Genomic DNA, 27,492 nt, shown 5'->3' on the forward strand with positions numbered 1-27,492 from the left:
TGGTGAACAACAGAGACCTAGGTATAATTATACAGTCAGATATGAAATTTTGGCGCCTCCATAGCCAGGTGGGAAGGAGCAGCAGTGCGTAGCACACGCTTCTTGATTATACCAGGGTTCGAGCCTGTCACCACCAAATACGGAGGATGCGGAAAGGTCAGGGAATGACCACCGCATATTCCTGGAGCAATATGGCCTTAGTTGCTAATGCTCCTAAAAACCAACATAACTAACTAACATGAAATTTTCTTAGCAGTACAGACAGGCTGCTAGACTAGCTTGTGGAGTTCTGTCAATGATATACAGGAACTTTGCCAACAAGTACAAGGAAATGATTATCTCAGTGTATAAAGCAATGGTTAGGCCACATCTTGAGTGCCCCAAATAGGTCTGAAAGCCTCATTTTAAGAAAGATGTGGTTCTTTTGGAACAGGTCACGGAAGAACAGCCAGATTAGTCAAGAATACAAAGGGGTACTCTTACCACAAAAGAGTTCATTTCTGTCAATTGCAACATTTGGAAATTAGTTATTTGAGGGAGACCTGATTGTGGTGTTTAAAGCTTTAAATGGATTAAGTAACCTTAATAATGATGGTATTCTTATTCTTTCTCCGACAACAAACAAAGGGATATGATTGCAGGATAGATGTGTTCAAATTTGCTTTTAATCAGAGAGTAACTGATTGTTGGAACAAATTACCATTTCGTGTTGTGTGAAGTGGATAGCTTGAATAAATTTAAGGAAAAATTAGACATATTACTGGGTGGGGGGGGAAATGGATAGTGTGTTTTTTTCTTCCTCCTTTCCTTCTTTTGGCTGATGCTGTATAAACTTGCTTCCCTGCATCACTTGCCACTACTACCACTAATAAGGTTACAGATATGATTCCACATTGTTCAAACAGCTTTTATTTTAATAATGAATACGAAAAAAGAATTTTTTGAAGAAGTTTTACGACTGAAAAAGATACTGAGATTCATTTGATTCATTTCCAATTCTTAAGTGCAGGCTTAAAATTTTTTTCTGACCAGGAAGTCAGTATACTTGGAGCAGCTTTAAGAAAAGAAGTTGCTCTGGAGAGAATGGTTAAAGATATCAGCCAGTGCCTAATAAATAAGCAGACTGTAACGTTTAATTAAAAAAGATATAGGGTTGCAGTCTGGCTCTGAAGTATTTACAAGTTGGGGACTTTTTTATTTATTTTATTTTTTTTTAACTGTGTCTTCTGAGATTTTATTTCTGCTAATCTCAAGGGAGTTAAACAACTTCCTTCCCAAGGTTTTAAGGATTTCTGAAATAATTTTAAACCATTGTACAAGGCTGGCTGAGGGGAGATAAAAAAAATTGTGGTTGACACATTAAGTACTTTACATCTATGAAGGCATGTTTTTTAAACAAATGCCATCCTTGCAAACTGATAATTTTGAGGATTTTGAGGAGATTGATTTCTTTTTCTTTCTGAAGCATTTTTGCTTTAATGTAAATGCAAATAAAAATACTGAATCCCACCAGAATTTCGATGAGGAAGATACCTTTGGTGATTTCTGATGCAATATTAACTATAATGAAAGAGAACCGTCTTTCTATTAGCTAAGAAGCCAAAATGGAGACTTCTTAAGTTGTTGTTTCCATGGAAAAAGCTGAAACAGGTTTAATGAAAGTTCAAAGTCCTCAGATAAAAAAGGAAGAGAAAGAGAGATGTAAATAAATATTTCCACTATTTGGTCTTCTCTAATGAGGAAACTTGGGATAATGTGATCCACAAGAGTAGTTTGCATTTACTAGCATTAAGTGGGCAGTAGAACAATTTAAGTCTTGTTATAGTCAGTGGCATAGCAATGCCTTGGCATTGGGCCAGGTGCCAAGGGCACCAGCAGGAGAAGGGCACCACTGACAGGCCACATCAGTACAGTGCCAAGCTATTTCGACACCTGAGGCTAGTTGATGAAATGGCACCCCTCGATGATATCAAATCAAGATGACAGCATAGGGAGGGTGAAAATTAATTTTCACACGGCGATTCAATTCTGCACATCCTTACATCTACGTACATACTGCATAGTGTCATAGATCTATTTGCTGTCCAGAATGTAACTTTGAAGGAATCATTCAGGCAATCGCTTCATCAATGCATGCTTGAATGCACAGTAATTTGCAATTCACATATTGTGTACAAACTGAATAAGTTAAGTTATAGTGTTTTTGTGATTGCTATATAAACAGGTAATCGTCAATATTGTGATTTATAATTTAAATAAAACAATAAAGGCCAAATTAATTTTAGACATGCCACCAAAAAAAAACGTGTGGACATCAGTACCACGTAGAAAGACTGCATAAAGAGGAAATTAGAAAAAACATTCCGCTAGTTTACAAAACTGACTTACAATAAGCACTCCAAACCTGAAAGTGACAAAGAAAACGAATATGATTCGAATGAAGATGAAACAAATGATGATGCCACTGAAATGGAAGTCCGAGAAAAAGCTCAAACAGTTGAAGTTATTTTAAAAGAATTAGAAAGTGTGGACAATAACCAACAACAGTTGACAGAAGAAAATGATGGCAGCAATAATATTAAAAATGAACATATAAGTCTGAATTTTAATGATCCAACCACATGAAACTTTAATAACCACAAAAACAGATCTCTCTCTCATGGTGCAACCCGATCCCGAACATATAGTCTTAAATACGTACCTTGTCACTAATGGCCGATGTTTCAATAATTCGTGGAAATACAAAAATGAAGGTATTAAAAAACAAAAAGAGAGGAAATGGTTATTTTATTGCAAAAACAAAGATGCAATATATTGTTTTCCATGCCTCTTATTTATATCTGGCACAAATAATGTTCCATGTTTCCAATCCTTAAATCAGATGGCTTTAAGATTGGAAACATCTAAATCCAAATGTTCTTTTTCACGAGAATTCATTACAACAACACATAAACAATTTCACAAACTGGAAATTATTAGAAAAGGGTCTTCAAAAAGGTGGACTAATTGACGACGCTGTACAAGCAGCACTAAGAAGCGAAATTTCGAAATGGCGTCATATATTGAAATGTATATTGTTCTGTGCTGAAAAATAATTTGGCATTTCGTGGACATGCTAGTAATATTGATAACAAAAAAAAATTGTGGCGTATTTTGAAACTTAATAAAAATTTGTCATCCAATTTGACTTTGGTATGAAAAATGCTCTGGAATCTCATATTAAACACCACACTAATTATTTATCTCCAGAAATTCAGAATGAATTTATTAATTTGTTAGCAACAAAAGTACAAAGTGAAATAACTTAAAATAACTAAATGCAACACGGCATAATATGTTAAGAGTAAGAGTTTTAAATCTATATAATATCGGTGTGGATACACCATAGATAACCCTTAAGAAAAAACTATGATAGTAGTGTGGGAGGCATCATTTCCTCTGTATCTCATACTGTGCTTGATGATAGGCTAATAGCTTTGAAATGGTGCCGTTTCACTTCCACGAAACAAAAGATGACCGCTTGTTGGGATAAAGGAAAACCACTCTCTTCTAAATCTCTAACAGGATGCTTAGAATAGAAGGTTGACCAGAGCCTAATGTCCGAATGTTTAATACAACTTGGTCTGCCCACTGGCAATGGATACACAGAAAGTAGCTGACCAGCCCGACTTCTCGGTGTGTGGGACAGGTAGACGGATAGGTTTTACAGGTCCCACTGAGTTGCAGATGGTAATCTCTTTATCTTTTAATTCGAGCGTAACAACAGCACAGCACTATTGCTTGTTTGAAGGCCATGGGTGCGAACGATGTGTACCCAGTTAAGTCTCGTAATGCAGTCGTTATATGGAAAATTTTCGTTTCCATAAAACAAAGAAATAAAAAAATTCGGTAAAGAATAAAATTCTATTTAGCAAATTCTAAAAAAATTCAGTAAAAAGAAAACATTCATCTCTAAATAGAAAAATTCGCTATAAAGAAGTTTGTTAAACAGAGGTCCGACTGTACTTATTATTTATTATGATTTTACCAATTATCAAAAAAAGGCATGTAGCCACGAATTTGCCGAGGGCGCCGAAAACCTAGCTATGCCTCTAGTTACAGCAATAAACCTTAGTTATCATTGTTATCCTGCCAACCTAATATCATCCAAATTTTTCGACATGAAACTTGTAACTATTTGTGAAGATTTGACGTACAGAATCCTAAGGACCCCAATCAGAATATTGCCTATTTATACCAGTTTTTTTTTTTTTTTTTTTTTTTTTGTTTTTGTCTTTTACAAATTCACTATTCCTGTAACAACCTACTCCCAAAGCCACAATTCTCCAACTTATGCACAAGTTGTTCATGTGGGACTGTGCCAAAAACCCTTTCTAGAATCTAAGTAAATTTTGTCAAAATCATTCCTTGTTACATTATCTTTGTGACTACCTCATAATACTTTATCAGATTGGTCAAACAAGATTTTTCCCTTAACAAAATTATGTTGAGACTTTTATATAATATGACAGAAGTGACCTAACATTACACACCCTTAATCATAGATTCCAATAATTTATCCTGCCAAAGAAGTTGCACTTTACAGGCTTACATTTGCCCTCAAGCCTTCCTTTGTGTAGATATCTCTGTATGGCAGAAATATCTGTATATTTCCAATCATATGGAACTTCAACTGAGTCTAAGGATGCCAGATGAGGATTTCATAACCTCCCCAGCTGCTTCTCTCTGTATAACCAGGACACCATCAGCTGTTTGTCTTTCTTCAATTTTAAATCTGCTAATTTCTCTTCCAGTGTTTGTTACTTATTAAAAATTATCTAATGGCAAATAACTGGTAGCTGAACTGTCTTCTCTCCTTTGAAAATATGTTCTTGGGTGAATATATGTGCAAAGAACTGATAAAGAAGACTTCACTATGTGGATTCAACAACAAAAATAATCTAAAGATGATGACTGCTCTGACAATAATTGCCCATTACAAATTTAGAATTTAGATAATAAGCTTTGCTAAGAATCTTAATAGAATTTGTACAATAAAGTAAAGTACTAAAATTTTAATATAGTTATCTGACAAGTGATCATATGCTTCAAACTGGTTTTATGGGTCTTTGCTTCTTTAGAGATCAGACTTTATACAAATAAATTTCTTTGCATGATGCTGTTTTTACTCAAAGAACAAATTTTCATGGAATTTCCATGAAAAGTATTTAGTGAAAATAAACTAGCAACGTAACACTACCCTACATCATGAGAGTACAACTTTTAACTTACCAACAAAGAGTTTGATGATTCAGACCTACATGAAACTGTTGTAGCAACATGAAGTAATGGCAATCTAATGCACATGTTTCATTTATGGCAAGTAAACCTAAATCAAGGCTGTATAACTGGCAGCCCACAGACCACATGTGTGGATACACCTGTGGAGTATTCTGCCATTTTTCAAAATGTCTGTTAATGCTTTTTTCTCTTTATAAAAGTCAGTGACTATTGTCGAAAACGTTATACAAAAATTTCTTATTAAACATTGTAATTGGTCAACTGATTTCACATGACATTTAATAAATAACTTTTTGTCAAAAGCAAAATATTAAATTTAAGGCAGATAAACCTAATTCTGGTATATAACTTTACTAATTTATAATTTTGGTATATTTATATCGATATCAATATATCGATAGTTTAAAAGAATAAGAGATTAATTCGATCAGGTTCGTAAAATAACTTCAAGGTTAACCTCTCCAAATATAAATGACTATAATAATTTTAAAAATATTCTTGCACTCACAGCCCCATGAATGATTAGACATACCCCAGGATTGAAAGCGAAGGACCCCAATATGACTCCAAAATATATCAAACCACCTCCACAAAACTCTGAGTGATAGAAGACATTGTGTCAAAATAATTAATTAAAATACGGCAATGAAACAAATGTAAACTATTTTAAGAGACTTTTCCCTCCTTAAGTGGACTAGGCTTTGACTGACCATCTTGATCACAGGTTGGAAATAACGTGAAGTGTGCGTGCGTGCATGTGTCAAGATATTAATAGGAGATTACTTGTCCTGGTGCATGTGTATAAATGGCCATTAATCTGAAATGAGATAGGGACTCCTAACGTTGATAGAATTTTCAAGCAACTTCATTTTCAGGGTTTCAGTGATTAGTAACTTTGTATAATTATGTTGGATGTTCAGATTTTTTTCCACTAACGTCAAACGTATACACTTAATGCAATTTCTTCCCTGGATTACCTATTACGGGAGATATCTTTACAATGTGCTTATTATGTCAGATGATAACATGACTCAAGACATTTTGCAGACGTTTAATAATAATGTTCATATGAGATTACATTTTACACTGAAAGAGGAACATGAAGGAACAAAGTCTTTAAATTATTTAAATTTTACACTCACATGGGACACTAATAAAATACAATTCAACATTTACTGTAAGCCTGCCAATACCGGTATGTTTCTCCACTATAGTAGTTATCACTCGTTCGCTTACAAAAAGATCCATCATATTTAACCAATTCCTCAAAGCTTATAAATATTCCACAACCACCTTTCACTCAGAGACTGAAGTATTAACCAACAGATTAAGCAGAGGTTATCTTCTCGCTACCATTAATCAAATAAAACTGCAAGCAAAAGACAGGTTACAAAATACCACACAAAGCAACTTAGTAGGCTCTTTAAAGATATGGAATTTAAAATTGTGGCAAGAACTATGCAGAAACTACATTCTATACTAAAAAAATTGCAGTCCTTTTTTCTTTCTGGGTACAAGAAAATGACCTAGTATATAACATTTCATGTGGCAAATGAAACTAATCTTATCAAGGTTCGACCCGGTGTACCTTAGATTTGAGAATGAAGCAACATGCCATGTCTGTACTTCGCATGCAACTGCATCAGAATTGGCTTTTTGTGCCATGAATGAAAATCACACATTTCTATTTAATGAGGCAAAAATTCTAAACGACCAACAAAATTATACAAAGTTATTAATCGCTGAAACCCTGGAAATGAAGTGGCACAAAAATTCTATCAACGTTAGGTGCTCCTACCTCATTTCGGATTCATGGTTGTTTATACGCATGCGCCAGGACAAATAATCTCCTATTAATATCTTGACACACTTTGCATCATTTCCAACCTGTGATTAAACAGTCAGTCGAAAAGCCTACTCTGCTTAAGGAAGGAAAAATCTTGTAAAATAGTTTTAATTTATTTCATCGCTGTGATTTTAATTTATATCATCACTGTGATTAATTCTTTTGATTTTGGTTAAATTTTAATTAATTATTTTGACACAATGTCTTTATCACTCAGAGTTTTGTGGGGTGATTTGATATGTTTTAGGGTTGGGTTACGGTCCTTTGCCTTCGATCCTGGGGTAGGTCGAATCATTCATGGGGCTGTGAATGCAAGAATTCATTAAAATTATTTTAGCCATTTATATTTGGAGAACACCACCTTGAAGTTATTCTGTGGACCTGATTGAAGTAATCTCTTTTATTCTTTTAAAAATATTTTTATAATGCAGCTCACGAGTAGGTAGCAGAGGTACAATGTGTCTCCTCAGTGATTGGAAGTTGGACAGTGTAGCTGCAAATAGGTAAGAAAAATAGTTTACTCATAATTATAGATAATGGAAAGTGTGTGGGGGGGGTAAGAAAAAATAAAGATTGTGCCATTATAAGAGAGACAAGTGCTACAAGGGGAATATTTTATTCAACAGTTTATAGCATTACTCATAATACACCAAAGAGGTCTACATCGTCATTTTAGACCCTAATTAAGATTATTGCTTACCAAGAATAAATGCTTTTCAGTTTTCAGTTTATGGCTAATTAAATAAGGAAGTTTTTGTATAATTTTAGCCACACTTACTGTTTAATTTTCATAACAGAAGGTACAGGCATAAACACAATACCAACATACAAGGTTATTGTAAAAGAATACTAGTATTTTAAAGTGTTATAGATTATTAAATAATTAAGCTACAACTGTGATTGTTGTCACAGTTGTTAAGAATTCTCAAAGTTTCAATTTTTGTTTAGTCAACTTCATTATGACACCATTTGTTGATCCGCACAAATCCATGCAATATTCAACTTCTTTCCATACTTGACTCAACATATTTGATGTAACAGTTGCAGATTTTTATTTTTACAAAATAAATAGTGTTTTTAATATAACCCCCCCTCCCACAAAAAAAAGTCCAGAGGGTCAGATCATAATTTATAGGAGGCCAAAAGACCAGCACCTATTCGAATCCAATGATTAATAAATCTGTCATTTAAGGCGGTTTGGATATATGCTCCCTAAAATGTAGCAGGGTACTAACTTCTTGAAAAAACTGGCATTCACAATTCAACAATCTGAGGAAAGACATAGTTGACCTACATTCCCAGAGAAGTTAGGACTGATGTTTTTTTGGCAAAAAAGAAAGGGCTAATAATACAATCATGCATCAGTCCATGCCAAACATTAACCTTTGAACAAATGCATGCATGTTTCATGACAACATGTGGTTTTTCCAGAACCCCAAAGTGGCAATTTATAGCACCAGTCACACAAAATGTGGCTTCATCAGAAAACAAATTCTGAAATAAAAAATTAGGATTGTCAACATTTAATTAAAAAAAAAAAAAAAAAGAGCTACACATTCTGCTCACCTAGGAAAATTATCTGGTTTAACCTCTTACTAGGCAGAGTGGTAGTAAAAGACCAACAAAAAATATAAACTTAAAAATAAATCATCTATTAGAATTACTTTGGTGTGAATTTTAGTATTCTTTTACTATGGTTTTTAACTTTATACTGGAATTAAAAGTGAAAAAGTCTATCCATTAAAAAAAAAAAAAAAATCAATGCTACTGAGTGTAGAAAGTCCATCAATGCACCTGTCACACTTGGGTGAATAGTAATAAATGTTCATTAAATGCACAACAAGCAATCTGTAGTATTCACAGATTTCATTTGTCCAAAAACATTACATTTGTGTTTTTGGAAGTGATGTAGTAGCATGATGATTTGCAGCTCTCATAGTCCAATTATTTTTGTTTTTAAATGTGAATAATTTTAAAAGCAGCTGTAAACATAAAATTTTAAATATATTTTTAAAAATTAAACATTTTACAGTTTTCCTTTAAAATTTAAAACTTACACGTGAAAATGGTTATTAACAAGATAAAGTATTTTCACATATATCATAAGTTCTGTAAATAATTTTAAAAATCAACTATAAAACATTTAAAAATTTTTAAATATGTTAAAAAATTATATTTTTGAATAAATACAATCTATTATATTAATAAAAAATTTTTGATCATTCTTTTGTCCTTTTTTTGAATCCTTTTTGTAGTCATTTTTTATAACCCATTTTGATTGATTTTTTAAAATTCTTCTTCTTTTTTTTTAATTTACTAAAGTCAAATATTACAAAGTGCAAAATATAAAATTATTTCAATTGTTTCTAGCCTTTTTAAAAACACAACTGAATGGCAGAAAAAGTCTACCAAGAACCTGCTACAGGATTTTATAAGCAAGAATTTCAGCCATTTACATAAAACTTATTGGTGCTATAGTGCCAGACTATGATGCACAATTAACTTTCCAGGCTCCATAAATATGACTGTCTCATTTTCAACCACATTCTCTGACACATGCGGTCGGGCTGATGATTTTCACTTCTCAATACGATCAGTTTTTTTTAAATTGATTATACCAGTGAGAAATAGTAGTCAGAAGGATCTCTTCCATATTCAAGACAAATGACATATATTTCAGTCATAAAAGATTTGTTTTCTGCATACAATGAACATGCATTAAGCTTTATCTTCTAAGACTGCTATCTTACTTATGCTAATGCCACTACCAACATAAACAAACAAGTAATAGAGATCCTTGATATTTTCTGACAAGAACCATTGCTGTAGCTTAATTATTTAATAAACCACAGCACATACAAATATTCTTTTATAATGACTATACTTTGAATATTAAAGAAAGAAATTACATTTATCCAGATGACCTATAACAGTAATACTTACTGGGTTCCAGTCAATGAGATCATGAAAGGTTCCTTTCTTCCCCATTAACTTTCTATATACTACCATTGGAAAATGTACATCAAGTATAATATTATTATAAATAGCCAAGCCAAGGATAATTCCAATTAGGGTAAACTGTCCATCACTTTCAAAGGATGTGGGATTAAACCAGTATGTTTCTGTTTCAGGATTCAAGGTGAACATTGCTGTTTAAAAAAACAAAAATAAAAAAAATAAAAAATAATAATAATAAATAAATAAATGAATAAATATACATACATAGAGCAAGGATCCCCAAGCAATGGCCTGCAGGCTGGAACTGGCATATGTGGAGGTATGCAGCTTGCAGATTTATTTTTTTTTATTGAAATCATTAAGAAATTATAAACTTATGTTTTTTCCACTGGAAACAGAAATATTGTTATTTTAATACTATTCTTTTTACTGGAATAAAAAGAATAAATTTTTATTCTTTCTATTCCAGTGATAATATTTGTGTTTACTTTTACTTGGATAGGAATGACAGCAAACATTCTGTTGTCACAATGGTTGTTGTGACAACACAATTAATGTACTGAAAAGTATGTTAAGTGTAATGTACTGAATGTTTATGTTAGTTAGAGATTTGTTGAATCTCCACTACTTGGGTCTTGTGTGCATGTGCCACCACCACAAAAGGCTTATATAATCTGTAGTTTCTAAATCAATTCAGTTTAGTCCCCTCTATTGGAGGATATTGACTATCTGTTCTGTGTTCCAGTAGCATTTCATGGTAAATAAAATTTAATCCTTTTTTTTCACAAGATAGCAAAAGAAGTGTAAAGTGGACAGTGAATGTTGTGTTTTTAATAAACAGTGGACAATCAATTACTTTTGTTTAGAGTGTAAACGTACGTGCCTTATTTGCTAGGTAACTGTCTCAGTTTTCAAAGAATATAATTTTAACACACATTACTATGAAACATAATGTGAAAAAAAAAAACACCATTCGAGGGAAAGCACACACGTACACACACCCACGCACACGATAGGAGGGAGCATAAAATGAGAGCCTCATCAATCAATTCTGCCCTGGAGGGATTGTGCAAGGCTCATGGGATAGAATTTTTTTCAGTGTGGCCTTGGCTTGTTAACACGAGAGACTGCTTCTGCAGGGATGGGATACATTTAATCGATGCAGCGTTAGGTGGGTCGGAAAACTGCTAGCTTGGAGGGAGATTCACATACTAAAAGGTAAATAGTAGTCATAAGCAGAGGTGAAAGTGATTCTTGCACTGCTTCTATTAGAATGAGCAGTGGCCTGAAGGGCAGGGTGCTGGGGAGTTCAGGGAATGGTGCAAGTCATCAAGTGAACCAAATAAATACATGGGCTACGTTAGGGTAACTAAGAATAAGAATAGGTGCATGTATACTTGCATGTACACCAATGCTAGAAGTATAGTAAATAAATGTGATGAATTTGAAGTGCTGGTCAAAGGCAGATATTGTTGGGATATCAGAGACATGGTGTCACACAGATATAAACAGTGCAGAATTGGAATTTGGGGAGTACAATGTGTAGAGAATGGATAGACAGGGTATGAAGGGAGGAGGGATTATGCTGTTAATTAAGAAAAACAAAATCTAAGGAAGTGCATTCAGTTGACATAGATAGGCAGTGCAATGTTGAGTCAGTATGGTGTAACATAAGCATTGGGAAACTAAAAAATGAGTAGGAGTGTGCTATAGGCCTAATAGCTCTAATGAGTACAACAAACAATAGTATAGAGAAATAGAATGGGCCAGTAAATCGGATTGTGTTATAATGAGGGATTTTAACTTGGTAGATATTGACTGGAACTTGTGGGTTGGTCACTCGCAAACTATCAAGACTTTTGTGGATTTATTGGATGATTGTGTTCTGCAGCAGCATGTTCAACAGGCAACCAGAAAATGGGTGACACTTGATTTGGTTACCATCAGTGATTATTCGTGTATAAATAATTTACAGATAGAGGAACCACTAGGTGGCAGTGATCACAGCGTACTGATGTGAGTTGTTGTTGTTGTTATTTGGTTTTTAGGAGCATTAGCAACTAAGGCCATATTGCTTCAGGGATATGTGGTGGATATTCCCTGACCTTTCCGCATCCTCCATATTTGGTGGTCACGGGCTCGAACCCAGGTCTAATCAAGCAGCGTCTGCTACGCACTGCTGCTCCTGCCCACCTGGCTACGGAGGCACCTACTGATGTGTGATTTACTTAAAGATATAATTACCATCTGGGGTAAAGGGAAGGGTTTTTGCTTCTGTGGTCTCAGACAGTTTTTAAATTCTATACAGTGGGACCAACTGATGATGTCACCAACAGCAAATTCTAAGTGGGATGCATTCAAGGAATCGTGGAAGCTACTAGGCTTTTCATACCGATTAAGAAATAGTGTTCAAGGTTTAGGCCTAAATGGATGTCAGATGAACTAATGACACTCGTAGCAGAGAAGCAAAATGCATGGAATGCATATAAATTATCAGGTGACACAGAAGCCAATGGTAGATATAAGCAAGTCTGTAATAAAGTCACAAATGAGGTTAGGCAAACGAAGGCAGATTACGAGAAATCTTTGGCAAAGACTGCCAAGAAAAACAGCAAGGACTTCTTTACTTATATAATCCCTAGAAGGAAGGGGATGAATCAGATTGGTCTACCTGATATCGATGGTTTGACTGTTGATGATCCTGCTCAGATAGCTGATAATCTGAATAAGTAGTGTGCATCTACATTCACACAAGGAGTTATTAAGGAAGGAAAATGCCAGTAGTTTATCAACTTGCAACAGGGTGTGTAATGGATGGGATCTATCCAGTTATATTAAAGGAGGCGGCAAAGGAAGTAAGCAAATCCTTAGTTTTGCTTTAATTTGCTTAAAAAAAACATAGAAAAGAAAAGAAAGAAAGCCAACATTGTTCAAATATTTCCATAAAAAATACTTTTTTCATCGTGTATTTTATGCCAAACTTTTTCGGTTCACGGCACCCTTAGTGTCTTTAGGAATTTTTTCACTCTGCCCCAATCTTACAGTTCTGTTTATTAAGTAGGTTAGGCCCAAACAACTTAATATTACTATGTGGAGTGTCGCTGTTTCCCTCGAAAATTTAAAATATTCTGCAGCGCACAATTTGGAAACCGTTGTTTTATGCAATAAACATTTAATTCTATAATTATTTTCATTATCTTTTACTTGGTATACAGTTAAAAAGTTATTTAAAAGGTATTTTTAAAATTCTTTATGGACATTTCTGAAGGTCAAGGACCAATTATAATTTTTCTTGATTATTATATTCGATTAATGCATTTCCATTTTGCATGATGCGCTTGCTGGTCGAATTAATCACGTTAATTGAGGCCAGCCTGTATGTGCAATATATGACTACTTAATAAAATAGATATGAAAGATTTTAATAGTAATTCTTAAAGTACAGTGTTGTGTTAATACTCAATAAATATACAGCAATTGCTTAATTATCAGTACTCACCTTACTTATCCATTTTCACAATGGAATTATAAAAGTATAAAAAGTGAAGGCATCAAAAATATAATTAATAAAATTAGAAGATTAAACTACATTATTAATTAGGACTGTGCTCGGATGAAGAAGGAGTGCACTTCCCATTCCCCCAGTTTAAAATCACTATGTAAACAATCTTAAATTGTTAAAAGTTGTAACATAAAAATATAAGAAGCCAAGAGTCTAAATGGTAGATTTTCATGGTGTACATCATCAATTGGCTGAAAGTATTAGAGAAGACTGAGCTTAAAAAGAGTTGCAGAGTCCCATGATGCATTACTCAGACATGTTATTTGTTATTTGGTTTTTTTTTTTTTTTTTTTTAGGAGCATTAGCAACTAAGGCCATATTGCTCAGGGAATATGCGGTGGTCATTCCCTGACCTTTCCGCATCCTCCGTATTTGGTGGTCAGGGGCTCGAATCCCGGTCTAATCAAGAAGAGTGTGCTATGCACTGCTGCTCCTTCCCACCTGGCTATGGAGGCGCCACTCAGACATGTGAGAATTTGATACACGCAATATTCCATATTGGAGAAAGGCTAACTGGTAATTTAGTATTCAATATATCACATAACGTGTTATGATGGAACCATTCTATTACTAATGTTTCATATTGAAATATTTTATAATTAGATTTTAATTTAATTAGAATAATGGCAGAATCAATTAACGGATTATGATTATAGGCCTGTACATGTTGTATGAGTTTGGTATTGATTGGTCCTGAAACAATTATAATGATAATATGCACGTGTGTTTGCTGTTTTTGATGAGCCATATTTTGTAATGGTGCTGCCTACGTAGCAAGCATCACAATCGGGTTGACATTTAATGAGATATGCAATGTTATTGATGTCTTGTATTTGGTATGTGATGTTTCTTTATATTTATTGAAGCACAGAGTTTATTGTAAGAAGAGAATATTAGTGTGATATATGTACCTGCAAACACTTTATGAAGTTGTTGTCATTGTTATTATTTGGTTTTTAGGAGCATTAGCAATTAAGGCCATACTGCTCCGGATATATGCGGTGGTCATTCCCTGACCTTTCTGCATCCTCCGTATTTGGTGGTCACGGGCTTGAACCCCGGTCTAATCAAAAAGCGTGTGCTTCGCACTGCTGCTCCTGCCCGCCTGGCTACGGAGGCCCCTTACAAAGTTGTTTGGCAAATTGACTATGATAAGGAAGTGTGATATGGGTGCCCAGTGTATAATTTCTACAAATATTATTGTTACAGGGGTTATTGATATTGTATTGTACATATGATATTATATTCCAAATTAATTGTATGGGATATTTCTAAGCTGTGAACATTTTTGTTAAATATTGCAATTCTATGGCTAAATCATCTTGTGAGTGACTATATTTGATGGCATTGTATATTTGGTTGTATAGTACAGATTTTGTTTGAGTCATATCTGTGGTGAGAGTGAAAATGTAAATATGTGCCTGTGTGAGTCTTCTTTCTGAATATCTTAGTTCTGAGCTTATTATCTTTTTTATATATTGTTAAGTTTAAGAAATTAATGCTATTATCTTCTTCTAATTCAAGAGTGTATTTTAGTCTATTGCATACTGAATTGAATCTGGTTAAAAGATTATTGATAATAGTCCTATTACCAGTAGTACCAATTGTCAGTAGTACGTGAGCAGCATATTGTATAAATAATTTAACTTCAGGGGGGAATGGTTGAAGTATTTGAAGCTAGGTAAATTTCAGAAAGAGGAGCTGAAATACCTAATCCCGTAGGGAGACCATAAATCTCTCAATAATTTCATTTTGGAACCGGAAATGTCTTGCTTTGATTAGAATAGACGCTAATTCTAAAATGCTGCTAAGATTGGTATGACTTAAAAGTGTGTTTCCATTGTTAATAATTCCCTTAAATTTTGTAATGTATAATTTATATCTACATTAGTGTAGAGGGGAAACAATGCATAGGATGCAAGTATGTCATTGTCCGAAATCACGACAGTATTTATACTGTTCAAAGACTTGGCTGGTATTGTGTACCCTGTAATCAGAAAATTTCATTAGTGATGATATGATTTTAACTTAAAACAACAATAGATTTGTGAAGGCTGATTTTTTAAATGAAATAATCGGTCAGTGGGTAGTAAATTACACATTGCATTTCTTAAAAAATGTCTAGTTAACAATATAATTCCAAATTTCACTCGCGTTTGCACAAAAGACACTTGTAAGAAATATCCATACATCAAACTTCGTTTGCAATTATTTATTGGGTATTAACACAACATTGTACTTTAAGAATTACTATTAAAATCTTTCATTGTCGAACCATACAAATATTTTAACGATATTCGTGACATCTCAGTCATTCCGCCTATCCTTTTCCATTTCTGTTCCTGATTCCCAGATGGACACTGACACGATTAGTGAGAAACACGAATATTCTAGGATCCTTATAAGATACTTTGCAAGTAAATCACACGTTGCATTTCTTAAAAAATGTCTAGTTAACAATATAATTCCAAATTTCACTTGAGTTTGCACAAAAGATACTTGTAAGAAATATCCATATATCAAACTTCATTTGCAATTATTAGATACGAGCTAGGACATAGATTCCATGATAAATATAAATTTTCGCGCCAAATACACAACATCAAGTTCTGGCTAAAAAAAGAGAATGTCAAACGAAGCATGGTTTGAGTTCACAATTATAACAATACACGCATTAATGCCGCGTAACATACAGTAGCCGAAAGACACACCAGAAAATGGAACACACTTACACGCAAACCTTACACCCCTTAGTCGACCTCAGTTATCAACCTTTCATCAGAAACGTTTTGTCCTGCAGAGTTGTCAGGTTTGATTATGGTTTTAATTTCGCTATTAGAAACAAACAATATCCTATTAAAGACAGCATAGTGGAGTTACAAAAGAAATTAGAAAACCACCCTGATAAACATTATATAACGCACGAGACAAATGCAATCATTAACTCGCACATAACAACACAACCTAACATAAGTGATCAACAATTAAAGAATTTACATAAACTCCGGAGAAATACAGATATTATTATCCAAAAAGCTGATAAAGGAGATACTACTGTAATTTTAGATAAAGGCAGGTATACAGAAAAAATCCGACAGGTTTTTTCAGACAACGAAAAAAAAAAAAAAAAACACGATAGATAACACATATGGGGTTAAAAAACCAGCTAGATATCATTTTTAGGAGACTAAGAGCAAATAAAGACATTAACTTGTACACATTACAAAACGTTGGCATTCGGAATAATATCTTACCGCATATGTTCGGAATTGTTAAATTACATACGACAGGATACCCACTACAACAGATTTTTCTTTCTACTTTTTCTACTTTTATAATTCCAATGTGAAAATGGATAAGTGAGGTGAGTACCGATAATTAAGGAATTGCTATACTATTTATTGAGCAAAATAGATATTATAAAGTGGGAGACCAATTTTTGTTTCCAGCCCACCTACTACTCTGAATAGTCTTGTGTGTGGTCCTCTCTTCAAAAAGTTTGCAAACTCCTGAAAAATAGCAACATAAGTAGAAAAAATATATTTAATGTAATATAGAAAAACAGTATGGATAGACGGATGATTTGAAAGAAGACATGAGATATGGGAATTACAGCTACAAGCACAAACACATTAAAAAGAACGTAAAGCAAAATATGTCAGAATGCATTGGAGAAAGAGTACTTCAGTACATGGGTTGCCAAATGTATAATGAAATATAAAGTAGGAAGGATGAAAAAAGAAAGAAAGGAAAGAGTTCAGAACAGGAAATTATTTTAAATTTGAAAATAAAAGGTAAATTACAGGTAATACAGTTAAACTTGGTTATAATGAGCATCAAAGGACTGACAAAATTTCCTTGTTATAACCATTACTCGCTATATCAGTGATAGCAGAGATGGGGAAACCCTTGGGGCCATTAAACAATGAACACTTTATATCAGTGATGAGTTAAATCCACCTCCTATTTTTTTTAAATTCTCAATAACTTGATAAAAAGATAGATTCAAAAAACAAAAGAAATATTAGAGAGAAAAAAAATAATATAAGTACAGTGAATTCCGGTTATTTGGGCCACTGGTTAATCAGGGCAGCCGTTTATTTGGGGCAAATCTTAAAAAACAGAAACCAATTGAGAAAATAGCCAGGGTTTACTTCGCTTAATTGGGACAGTATGCCGTTTAGTCGGGGCAGGAGACTGCAGCACTGGAGATTACCCTACGATTGTTTCCGACGGTACCACGTGATTCGGTCGAAATTCTGGAGGTCACAACCATAAAACAATAAAAACAATTAGCAGTCACCTGTTTATTGGGCTTTTCTGTTAGTGAAATCTATCATAAACAGACAGTAAACTCGATCTTACTGAATTTGCGATGATACCGACAGCTGGAATTCTGTGGGTTATTATGGTGAAATGTGTTTATACTTCCATGAAATCTTCAACCATATAAAAAAATTAATTTTCAGATCTTCTCTTCATTCCTATTTTTAAAGCTTTGTAACTCGTTACCTGGTTCTCACTTGTGCGTATTGTGTTACTTGCAATTTGTGTGTACCGTGTTCTTTGTTTTTATTGATTGCTTATCTTTTTACTGTTTTAAATTTTAATCCCCACCCACAAATGTCAGTGAACAGAAATGTCAACTAGTTCGTATGTACATATTACATTATGTATTAATTGGGCGCCTCCGTAGCCAGGTGGGAAGGAGCAGCAGTGCGTAGCACACGCTTCTTAATTAGACCACAGTTCGAGCCCATCACCACTAAATACGGAGGATGCGGAAAGGTCAGGGAATGACCACCGCATATTCCCAGAGCAATATGGCCTTAGTTGCTAATGCTCCTAAAAAAAAAACCAAATAACATATTAATTATTCCGATTTTCACATATCATTTAATTTTTTAATTGGTAAGGTACTAAAGGGTAAATTTCTGCTTAATATATCTTTGCTTTTATAGCCTGTGGATAATATTCCTCCTATTTTCACTAATTAAAATTCAATTCACAAACATGATCACAATGACCGGTGCTTACTGCACATCGTACAGTGAATGGTACTTTACTATGTTGGGTTCGTAACGTGATTTGATTGTACAGTGAACCAATTGTAAAAAAAAAAGGGGGGGGGGGGTACATTGTATTTTTAACTATTTACGTGAAACTTCTGATAATTGGGGCAGACGCTTAATAGGACCAAAATGCACTAGTCCCGATGTGTCCCAAATAACCGTAATGGACAGTTATTTGGGACATAAATAATATGTATATACATACATATTATTTGTATTAATATGCTTGTATAAACTACAATACACTTAATATTAAACAAAATTTATTTGTCTGTAATTTTAAAACCATACACTTAATACTAAACCCAATTTATTTCTCAGTAATTAAAAACAATACTATTTAATAATAAACACGATTGATTAGTCTATTTGTGAAACTTAAAATTGATGTTTGTTTTAAAGATTTTACTTTGATATTTCTTAAGTTTTCCCTTAAAACACTCAATGCATTAAAAGTCTCATTACTTGCCTCAGTTCCTTCAAAAAAATTGACTGATGTGTCCATTGCACCTAGAGCTTGTGAGATTGTCGGCACTTATTTTGATTCACTTTCAATTGTTATCATATCAACAACATAATCATCGTCTTTATCATCATTGTTATAGTCTTTGTTGATCACAGCATCCACAATGTCACTCTCCGTAGGAAGACCACTAGCTAGTAAGTTGTCACTGTCTCATACAAATTCATTGATATTATCTGTATTAAAACCTACAACGCTGATACATAGCAACCATTCGGATAATGGTAAGTTGTTTTCCTCGTTTCCATCTTCTTCATCTACAATTAAAATATCATCTGAATTTAATTTCGATTTCTTGAAGCAATTCGATATGGTTGTCGAAGTAACATTGTTCCATGCATCACTCAATAAATTTATAGCATCCAATATCGATATACACTCGGTAAGTTTATGTTCTCTTTGACTGATCAGATGTAGAACTAGAAATATTTTATAAAATCCTTTCAAACTCTTGATTACACCTATGTCCATTGATTGTAAAATTGATGTTGCATTCGGAAGCAGAAACACTAGCTTAACGTTGGACAAATTTTGAATCTGGGGATGTGCAGGACAGTTATCAACTAACAATAAAATATTTTTCTTCTTTTTGAATAGCTCCTTATTCCAATCATTTACATATTGCCGAAAAATATCCAAAGTAATCTAAGCTTTCTTGTTTGCAGTGTAATCCACAGGAAGTTTCCTTACGTTTTTGAAACACCGAGGTTTTAACAATTTTCCGATAACAAACAGTTTTTTTTTTTATTAGTTCCTGTCAAATTTATGCTTACGAGCACCATCAAGCAAGTCTTTGATTTTTTTTCCAACAACACATTTTTCCCATTTGAATTTAAATGTATTGTCAGGTGTCAAATTATAAAAAATGTCCTGTTTCGTCGGTGTTGTAGTAGCAGAATGGATGCATGTGATGCAAGAAAGCAAGCGTATGAGCTTATGTAGCATCAGCCAAAAAAAAAAAAAAAAAAAAAAAAACAATTTCACACATCCATTCCCCTCTAAAGGTTTGTCCAGTTTCTCCTTGAATTTATTTAAGCTATCAACTTCCACAATGACAGACAGAAGCGTGTTCCAGCAATCAACTACCTGCTGGCTAAAGATTTCCACACATCTCCTCTACAACTGTCTTTCCCCAATTTGAATTTATGCCCACTCAAGTTCGTAATCTGAGCAAGCGAAAGAATCCCATCAGAATTGAGCTTGCTCAAACCCTTCAAGGCCTTATACACCTCACATGTGCCTAGTTTCCAGCTGCTGTAATTTTCAGAACTAAAGCCTTTCTTAGTAAGAGGACTCCTTTGTTCCACCAATCTTGTTGCCCTTCTCTGTACATGCTTAAACTCAACATCCTTCATAAAATGAGGCCTCGAGACCTGTACGAAGTACTCAAGGTGTTGCCTGACCATTACCTTATACAAAGGGATCATCACCTCCTCATCCCTGCTAGCAAAATTCCTGTAAATCATTGACAATACCCCCATGACCTGCTCTGGCAGCCTGTCTGCATTGCTCAGAAAACTTCTTATCTGACTGCACAATTACCCCCAGGTCTTTTTCATTCTTCACCTCCCTGAGTGTAGTACCACACAGTTGGTACGTTTCTCTTGGGTTACTGTTACCCATATGCAGTACAGTTTAACATTTGTCAATGTTAAACTTCAGTTGCCACTTCTCACCCCATCTGCCCAAATTTTGTAGATGTCTTCGTCATTAAAATCTTTCCCGATTTCTGCCCAAACACAATCAATCCATTCATTTGCCATTATTGGATCTGCAGATCGAGATTCCACACTAATTTTTGCATAAACGATGTTATGTCAGTTTTTAAATCGATCCAGCCAGCTGTTGTTACACACAAAATCGGCACATCCAAATTGTTTTGCAAATTTTTCCACTTGAGCCTCCAAGATCGGACAGTCTATTGAAAATTCAGCACTTCTTTGTGTGGTGAACCACTGAAGCAATGCTTCATCAATGTTTGTAACCTCGCACTTTCTAAATTTTTTTTTTTTTTTTTTTTTTCAGTTATGTTCTTTTCCAGTGCCGATATGTAAACATCTTTATTCTTCCACAATTTTGATATACTTGAAGAAAACAAAGAAAACTTTTTACACACTTTATTTTTTGCACCATGTTCTAGCTCACGAATAATTTTGACTTTTTTCGCAAATCGAGAGACTTTCTTTTGTTAGTAGACATGTTTCCAAAGGAAGGGTTCGTTTCTAACTTAATTTACTTTAAAATGATAAAGTGATCTGCATACAAAGTGCTTAGAAGCCCGAAATGCATACAAAGTTCTTAGAAGTCCCGTTTCCAAAATTCTTAAAAGTCCCAAAATAAATTTATGGTTCAGTGAATACAAGACAATCAGTAAATAGGGTGATGCAACAAGTGGAATGCCAATGCACTATTGTATAGCCCCTGTCCTCAGATGGACAAGGTCATAAACCAGCTGCTAATCCAATGCAGGTGGTCATAAAGCTAAGTTACCCTTTTCATTTTTGTCTATTCCAAGAATTGGGTGTTTGACTACCTGTGCAATTAAGAACATTTGCATAGTTACCAAAATTTGTTTGGTATATCTGTGTAGTACGCTCATTATAACAGTGAGTGATTGTATAGGAATACACGTAAATTAAAATCGTTATGGCTTTTTGCTCGTTACAGCCGTGATCTTGTTATAACTAAGTTTGACTGTATTTAAATTGCATAAATCAAATATAAATTATTGATTGAACACATATTAATGTACAGGAGGGTTAAGATTTATGGAAAAAGGCCAAAAATATAGAAATCAAATTTATAGAAATTAAAATTTTTCCAGGTATAGAGATGAGAATGTATTAAAATGATAAAGTACATTAACACAACAAAAAAATTAAAAGATAGATCAAGATGGCCAACACCTTCAAGGAAAATAAGCTTTCATGCTGGATATTGCTGCATATGAAGCATTCACACTCAACCATTAATAGCAGGGGGGAATTCAACATGTGAATAAGCCACTACAAGGAAACCAGGGATGAGTTTGCACACTTCCTGTCATTCTTTGGCTTGACCAAATTCCATATCCCACCCACAAGAAGAACACAAAATCTCAACTTCATCTTAATTCAAAAACTAATTTTTGTCAGTTTACTTAACATTATTCTCCCATCATCCTAAATATCCTTGGAAACTCCAGAAACAACAAGAAGAAACAAACCAACCAAATTTTCTTCAAGATTGTCTTCTATACAAAATTCTTAAATTCTACGATCATATGAATGCTAAAATCAGTGCACTGGAGGGTGATTGCCCATGGTTCGGCTCTGCCATTGAAACATTAAAACACATCTCACAACATCTCAGAAAAATTGCATTGATGGGGGTCTTCAAAAAATATCAAACCTCTCAGTGGAATGAACATGAACAGTTTTCATATGTACCACCAAGAGGCTTGGCAGCTGTCCGGATCAGGATATGCTCCTTGATTGGGCAGATCACACTTTTCTAAACACTTTTCAGAAAGGTGTGATATGCCTGATCACATCTTTCTACGATCAGATTCCAATAAATAGCATGCCAAGTATATTCACTGTCAGACCAACAGATTTCCTCTACTTGTGTGAAAAATTTGCAGTAATTTGTAATAGATCCCTTCCTGCTCACCTTCAACAGGATTCTGGCACCTGAAACTATATCCTCAATCTTGAAACAATATATTGCAAACCCTATATCAAAGAACTATAGACAAAAATTCAGTACAGAATACAAACTGATTCAAAAAACATAGGATGCAATATGCTAAAAATCTAAGAGAGTCATCTTCAAACACATAAATAAGCACTGATTCAGTTATATGCCCAACTACATTTCATTAAAAAGAAGAGATTAACAATTAACCTCCTCAAGACCTGTAGAATTTCAAGATACCATAAACCATAGAGAACAAATGGATATATTTTTCCTTGCTATCAAAGCTGCATATGGCAGACTCTCCATCAATTTCATACTTGAAATTCTCGAGAGCCACTTGAGAATTATGGGTTCTTTACAGGTTATTAAAGATGTTTAGAGAGCCGAGTTATTCACATGAAGTATTATAACAATTTCTTCATGTTCACCACAACAAGAGGTGTATACCTCAAGGATATGTTCTGTCAGCATTTCTTTTTGCAGCAACTCTCAATCCCTTTGTGTCCCTACAAAAGGATTTTTGGCAAACAGCCTCAAGATGTTCACACTTCCTCATAAGAGAGCCAAAATGCTACATCACAACTGATTTAGGAGTCACTTGGGATGAACAACCCACCTTCTCACACCACTTTGTGAACACCAAGAAAAAGACACTTGCCTGTCTTGGTTTTTTTAGGAGCATTAGCAACTAAGGCCATATTGCTCCGGGGATATGCGGTGGTCATTCCCTGACCTCTCCGCATCCTCCGTATTTGGTGGTTACGGGCTCGAACCCCAGTCTAATCAAGAAGAGTGTGCTATGCACTGCTCCTGCCCACCTGGCTACAGAGGCACCGTCTGTCTTGGAGAGCAAAGTAATAAATTACCAGTGTTTATCATCCAAACCTCATAAACTCAATATGTCCTGAGATGTATCTCCCTGATTTCATTCCATGCATCAGGTTGGACCTTCTACATCATTTACTTTATTCAAAAGCTTCCTTAGAGCAAAAAATGGATCCTATGATGGCAAAAAAGGTCACTCAGAACTGTTTAAAATATCAAAAAGTATGCTTTATACCACCTTATACACCCTGGAAGTTAATCATGATCAGGACTAAATCACACTTGCAAAATTATTTACATCAAGGATAGATGCACCAAACCATTCTGAAATCATTTATCTTCCTGGCAGCCAAGGAGGGCACATGAATTTGAGGTGAGGCTGCTATGCTCCTACTACAAAAAGCCTACAACAGATGTTCCCATCCAATAACAAATCTTATGAAACAACTTGGCACAGAGATCAAACAACTGTGTGTCGATAAGACTTACAGAACTGCCATTTTTCTAAAAACAAATTTAACAGCTAATGGACTGCAGCCTGTAATTTTAGAGAACCAAATTTGGGACTGCATGCATTCAGGAAATAACAAATTGGTTCCTGCTTGGCATCCGCCATTTAATTAACTTGTTCATCAAACTTACTGAAATACAAATTCCATCCTGCTACGTACATTTTATTCTCAGGTTATTACTGGTTTTTATCTTCCCCACTAGCATATTTTGCTGTACTGGGATGCAGTTGTACACTTTTAAATTAAGTATATAAATAAAATGATACTTAAAGACTACACTATCTTAATCTACCTAGTATCCTAGGTAGATTAAGATGGTGTGTTTTTTTTTTTTTTTTTTTTTTTTTTTGGCTGATGCTGCATAAGCTTGTTTTCTTGCATCATATGCCTCTACTAATGCTAATGATACAGTTTTGAAAAAAAACAAAACAAAAAAACCCCATAAAAGTCCTATTAAATGGCCTTCCTGTAAACAGATTCACTCATTACACTGTTAAGCATCATCTGGGTTGAACAAATCAACTTCTTGCATAACTTTGCAAGCACCAAGAAAAAGACCTTTTGTCCCGTTTTAGACTTTAGACCTTATATAGTCTATCAGTGTAGATTACTGGGGGTCTAAAGTTGATTACCAACTAGCAAGACAAAGAATTTAGCAGATTATCAATATAGATAAGGAGGGTATACAAAACATGTGAATGATGATGTTGTTGTTGAGGTTTAATTGCACAACAGCTGCTATGACCATATTGTACCTGTTCGTATGCTATTGAAGGAAAAGGTATGTGAATTAAAGGTGAACACATATGTGAGTTTGTTTCAGGTAATTCAATCAAATTGGCATTCTTTCCTACGATGTTGTGTAATGCTAATGGTTCAGATAATTTTGACAAAGATACAAAGGCTGTCACTTTCATAATGTGGACAGTCTATGAGGATGTGTTTAACAGTTAACAAGGAGTGGCAGTGAATGCACTGTGGAGGATTTTTCCCAATGAGGAGATAGAGATGCATCAGCCAGGTCTAATGCATCTCTTCCAATTCATTTTCTGGCAAGAGCAACTTCTTGTCTGTTTTTTCGAAAACTGGAGTTCCACAACAGTGGTTCATGTTTAATCTGTAACAGTTTATTGGTAGTCTGAGTTTCTTCCATTGATTGTGGCATGCTCATTGGATGAAAGGTTTGTAATCAGAATATGAAACTGTTCTTGCATATAATACTGGCTGAATGAGTGTTTGGTGGCCTCACTGGCATTTTCATTTATGAGAATTCCAGTATGCCCTGGAATCCAGCAGAACTTCAATGACCTGGCAGGTTGCATTATGTTGAATCAACAAGATCAAATTTGTTTTATAACTGAATGAGGGGGAAAGGCTTGCACTGAAGAACAGTTACTCCACTGAGGGAGTCTGTGAAAATTGTAATCTAGGATGTAGGAAAGGTGTTGACATAATCAAGAACTAATTTAATTGCATACAATTCAGAGGTGTACATACTGCATTCAATTGGGAGTGATGTAGATATGATAAATGTTCGAAACACTCCTGCTGCTGCTATTACAGTATTTGTTATATGGATGCTTTCCCATTTACTAAAGTGATTATCACAAGATGGTAAATACTGAGCCTATGGAGGATCTGGTTCAGAAGTCTTTTGGAGTATGATGTTCAAGTGCACATTTCAACGTTGCATTACCTCTTGTAGCCTTATTTCGGTAGGTTTATTTTCTTTAGGCTTGCTTCTATAGTTCATTTTCCACTGTAGATTGAAGAGAAATAACCATATGGGGTAAGTTGGTGATCACAACGATGAACTGGATTAAGCCACTCAAGGGCACTCATTCTAGAGGTCATATACAGGGGCACCATATTCCAGTTGAGATCTAATGAGAGCACGACAGAAATGACGTAGGGTGAATTGGTCAGCACCCCGTGTTGTGGCTGAGATCACTCTAAGTATATTCATCTTTTTTTGGCACACTGTTTGGATATTCATTATGTGTTTTAGAAAATTAAGCTTACTGACAAGAGTTAGGCCTAAGAAATGGACACCGTAAGAGAGTATTAAGGGCTGGGTAACCATTGTAATTCTGGTTCGGGGTGCAATTCACATATTTTACAAAAGTGTACAGCAATGGTTTTCTGTTCTGAGATGCAGTACCCATTCCGTGACATCCACAGCTCGATTTTATTTAATGAACATTGAAGTTGTCATTTAATGCAATTCATGTTTTGAGAGTGATGTGAGACAGTAAGGTCATCAGCATACAAGTATGTTACAACAGTATCACAAATGTTTTGTATCATTTGATTTATTCTGATAGTGAAGAGTGTGGCACTGAGGACAGAACCCTGTGGGACTCCTCCTTCCTTGGTGAAAGATTAGGAGAGGGTAGCATTAGTAGAGGCATACGATGCAAAAAAGCAAGCATCTTTTAAATGGTAATTCCATTTAAATATAATTTAATAAGATTAATAATATTTTTGATTAATTGATAATACTATAATAAGCTAACAGATTCCTAATTGAGTGCTTCGTATTACACTATCTAGTTTTACTTTATAAAGAATGCTATCAGTTTGAGATATATATATATATATATAGAATATCATTAGAAAAAGTAAATCAATCCAATAATAAGAATACCATCAAGGACTTAAGAAAACGCAAAAAAAAAAAAAAAAAAAAAAAAATTATTATTATCGCTTTTTACCGACAATCTAGATGACTTCAACTGGGGCCAACCACCCAGAATGAAGGCAAAAAACGACAAGAAGTTCTCTGTTTCTGTGATGATCAATATATGCTAAGTAATTTAAATCTAAACCAAATATAAACCAGTATAGGCCGAATATAAATCGAATATAAATAAATCGAATGAAGATAATTAATTAAGAAAAATTTTGAAATATTAGAATCAAAGGTAAGAAATATAAGTAAAATATAAATGTAAGCATATATTAATCGTCGTTGACCCGACAGAGAACGTAATTTAAGGATTAAAACAAGATTAAATATATAATACATACTACATTTGACCGTATCTAGGACATAATGTAATAGTCGTCAAAATAATATGTGGTGCCCCCTATGTGATGGATACGGTAAAAATAAATAAATAATTAAATTAAATTAACGCAAAGAGAAACATGCAGATAGTAAGAAGAAAAACTAAAGGAGTAGGAAAAATAGAACCTGAACTCCACAAAGGCGAAAAATAGTGGTATAGATAAGA

General features: G+C 34.3%; 1 protein-coding gene across 1 annotated transcript in view; it reads right to left on the minus strand.

The window, feature by feature from the left end:
* Ube3a (ubiquitin protein ligase E3A) overlaps nt 1–27,492 on the minus strand; it is a 229,840-nt gene that overhangs the window by 76,704 nt on the left and 125,644 nt on the right. The window contains exon 5 of the mRNA XM_090383626.1: nt 10,070–10,275. Within this exon, the coding sequence (XP_090239752.1) occupies nt 10,070–10,275 (206 nt within the window). The remainder of the gene's footprint in view (nt 1–10,069; nt 10,276–27,492) is intronic.

The sequence above is a fragment of the Mastigoproctus giganteus genome, chromosome 10 (assembly GCF_048544385.1).
Source record: "Mastigoproctus giganteus isolate SK-2022 chromosome 10, ASM4854438v1, whole genome shotgun sequence".
Taxonomy (NCBI): domain Eukaryota; kingdom Metazoa; phylum Arthropoda; class Arachnida; order Uropygi; family Thelyphonidae; genus Mastigoproctus; species Mastigoproctus giganteus.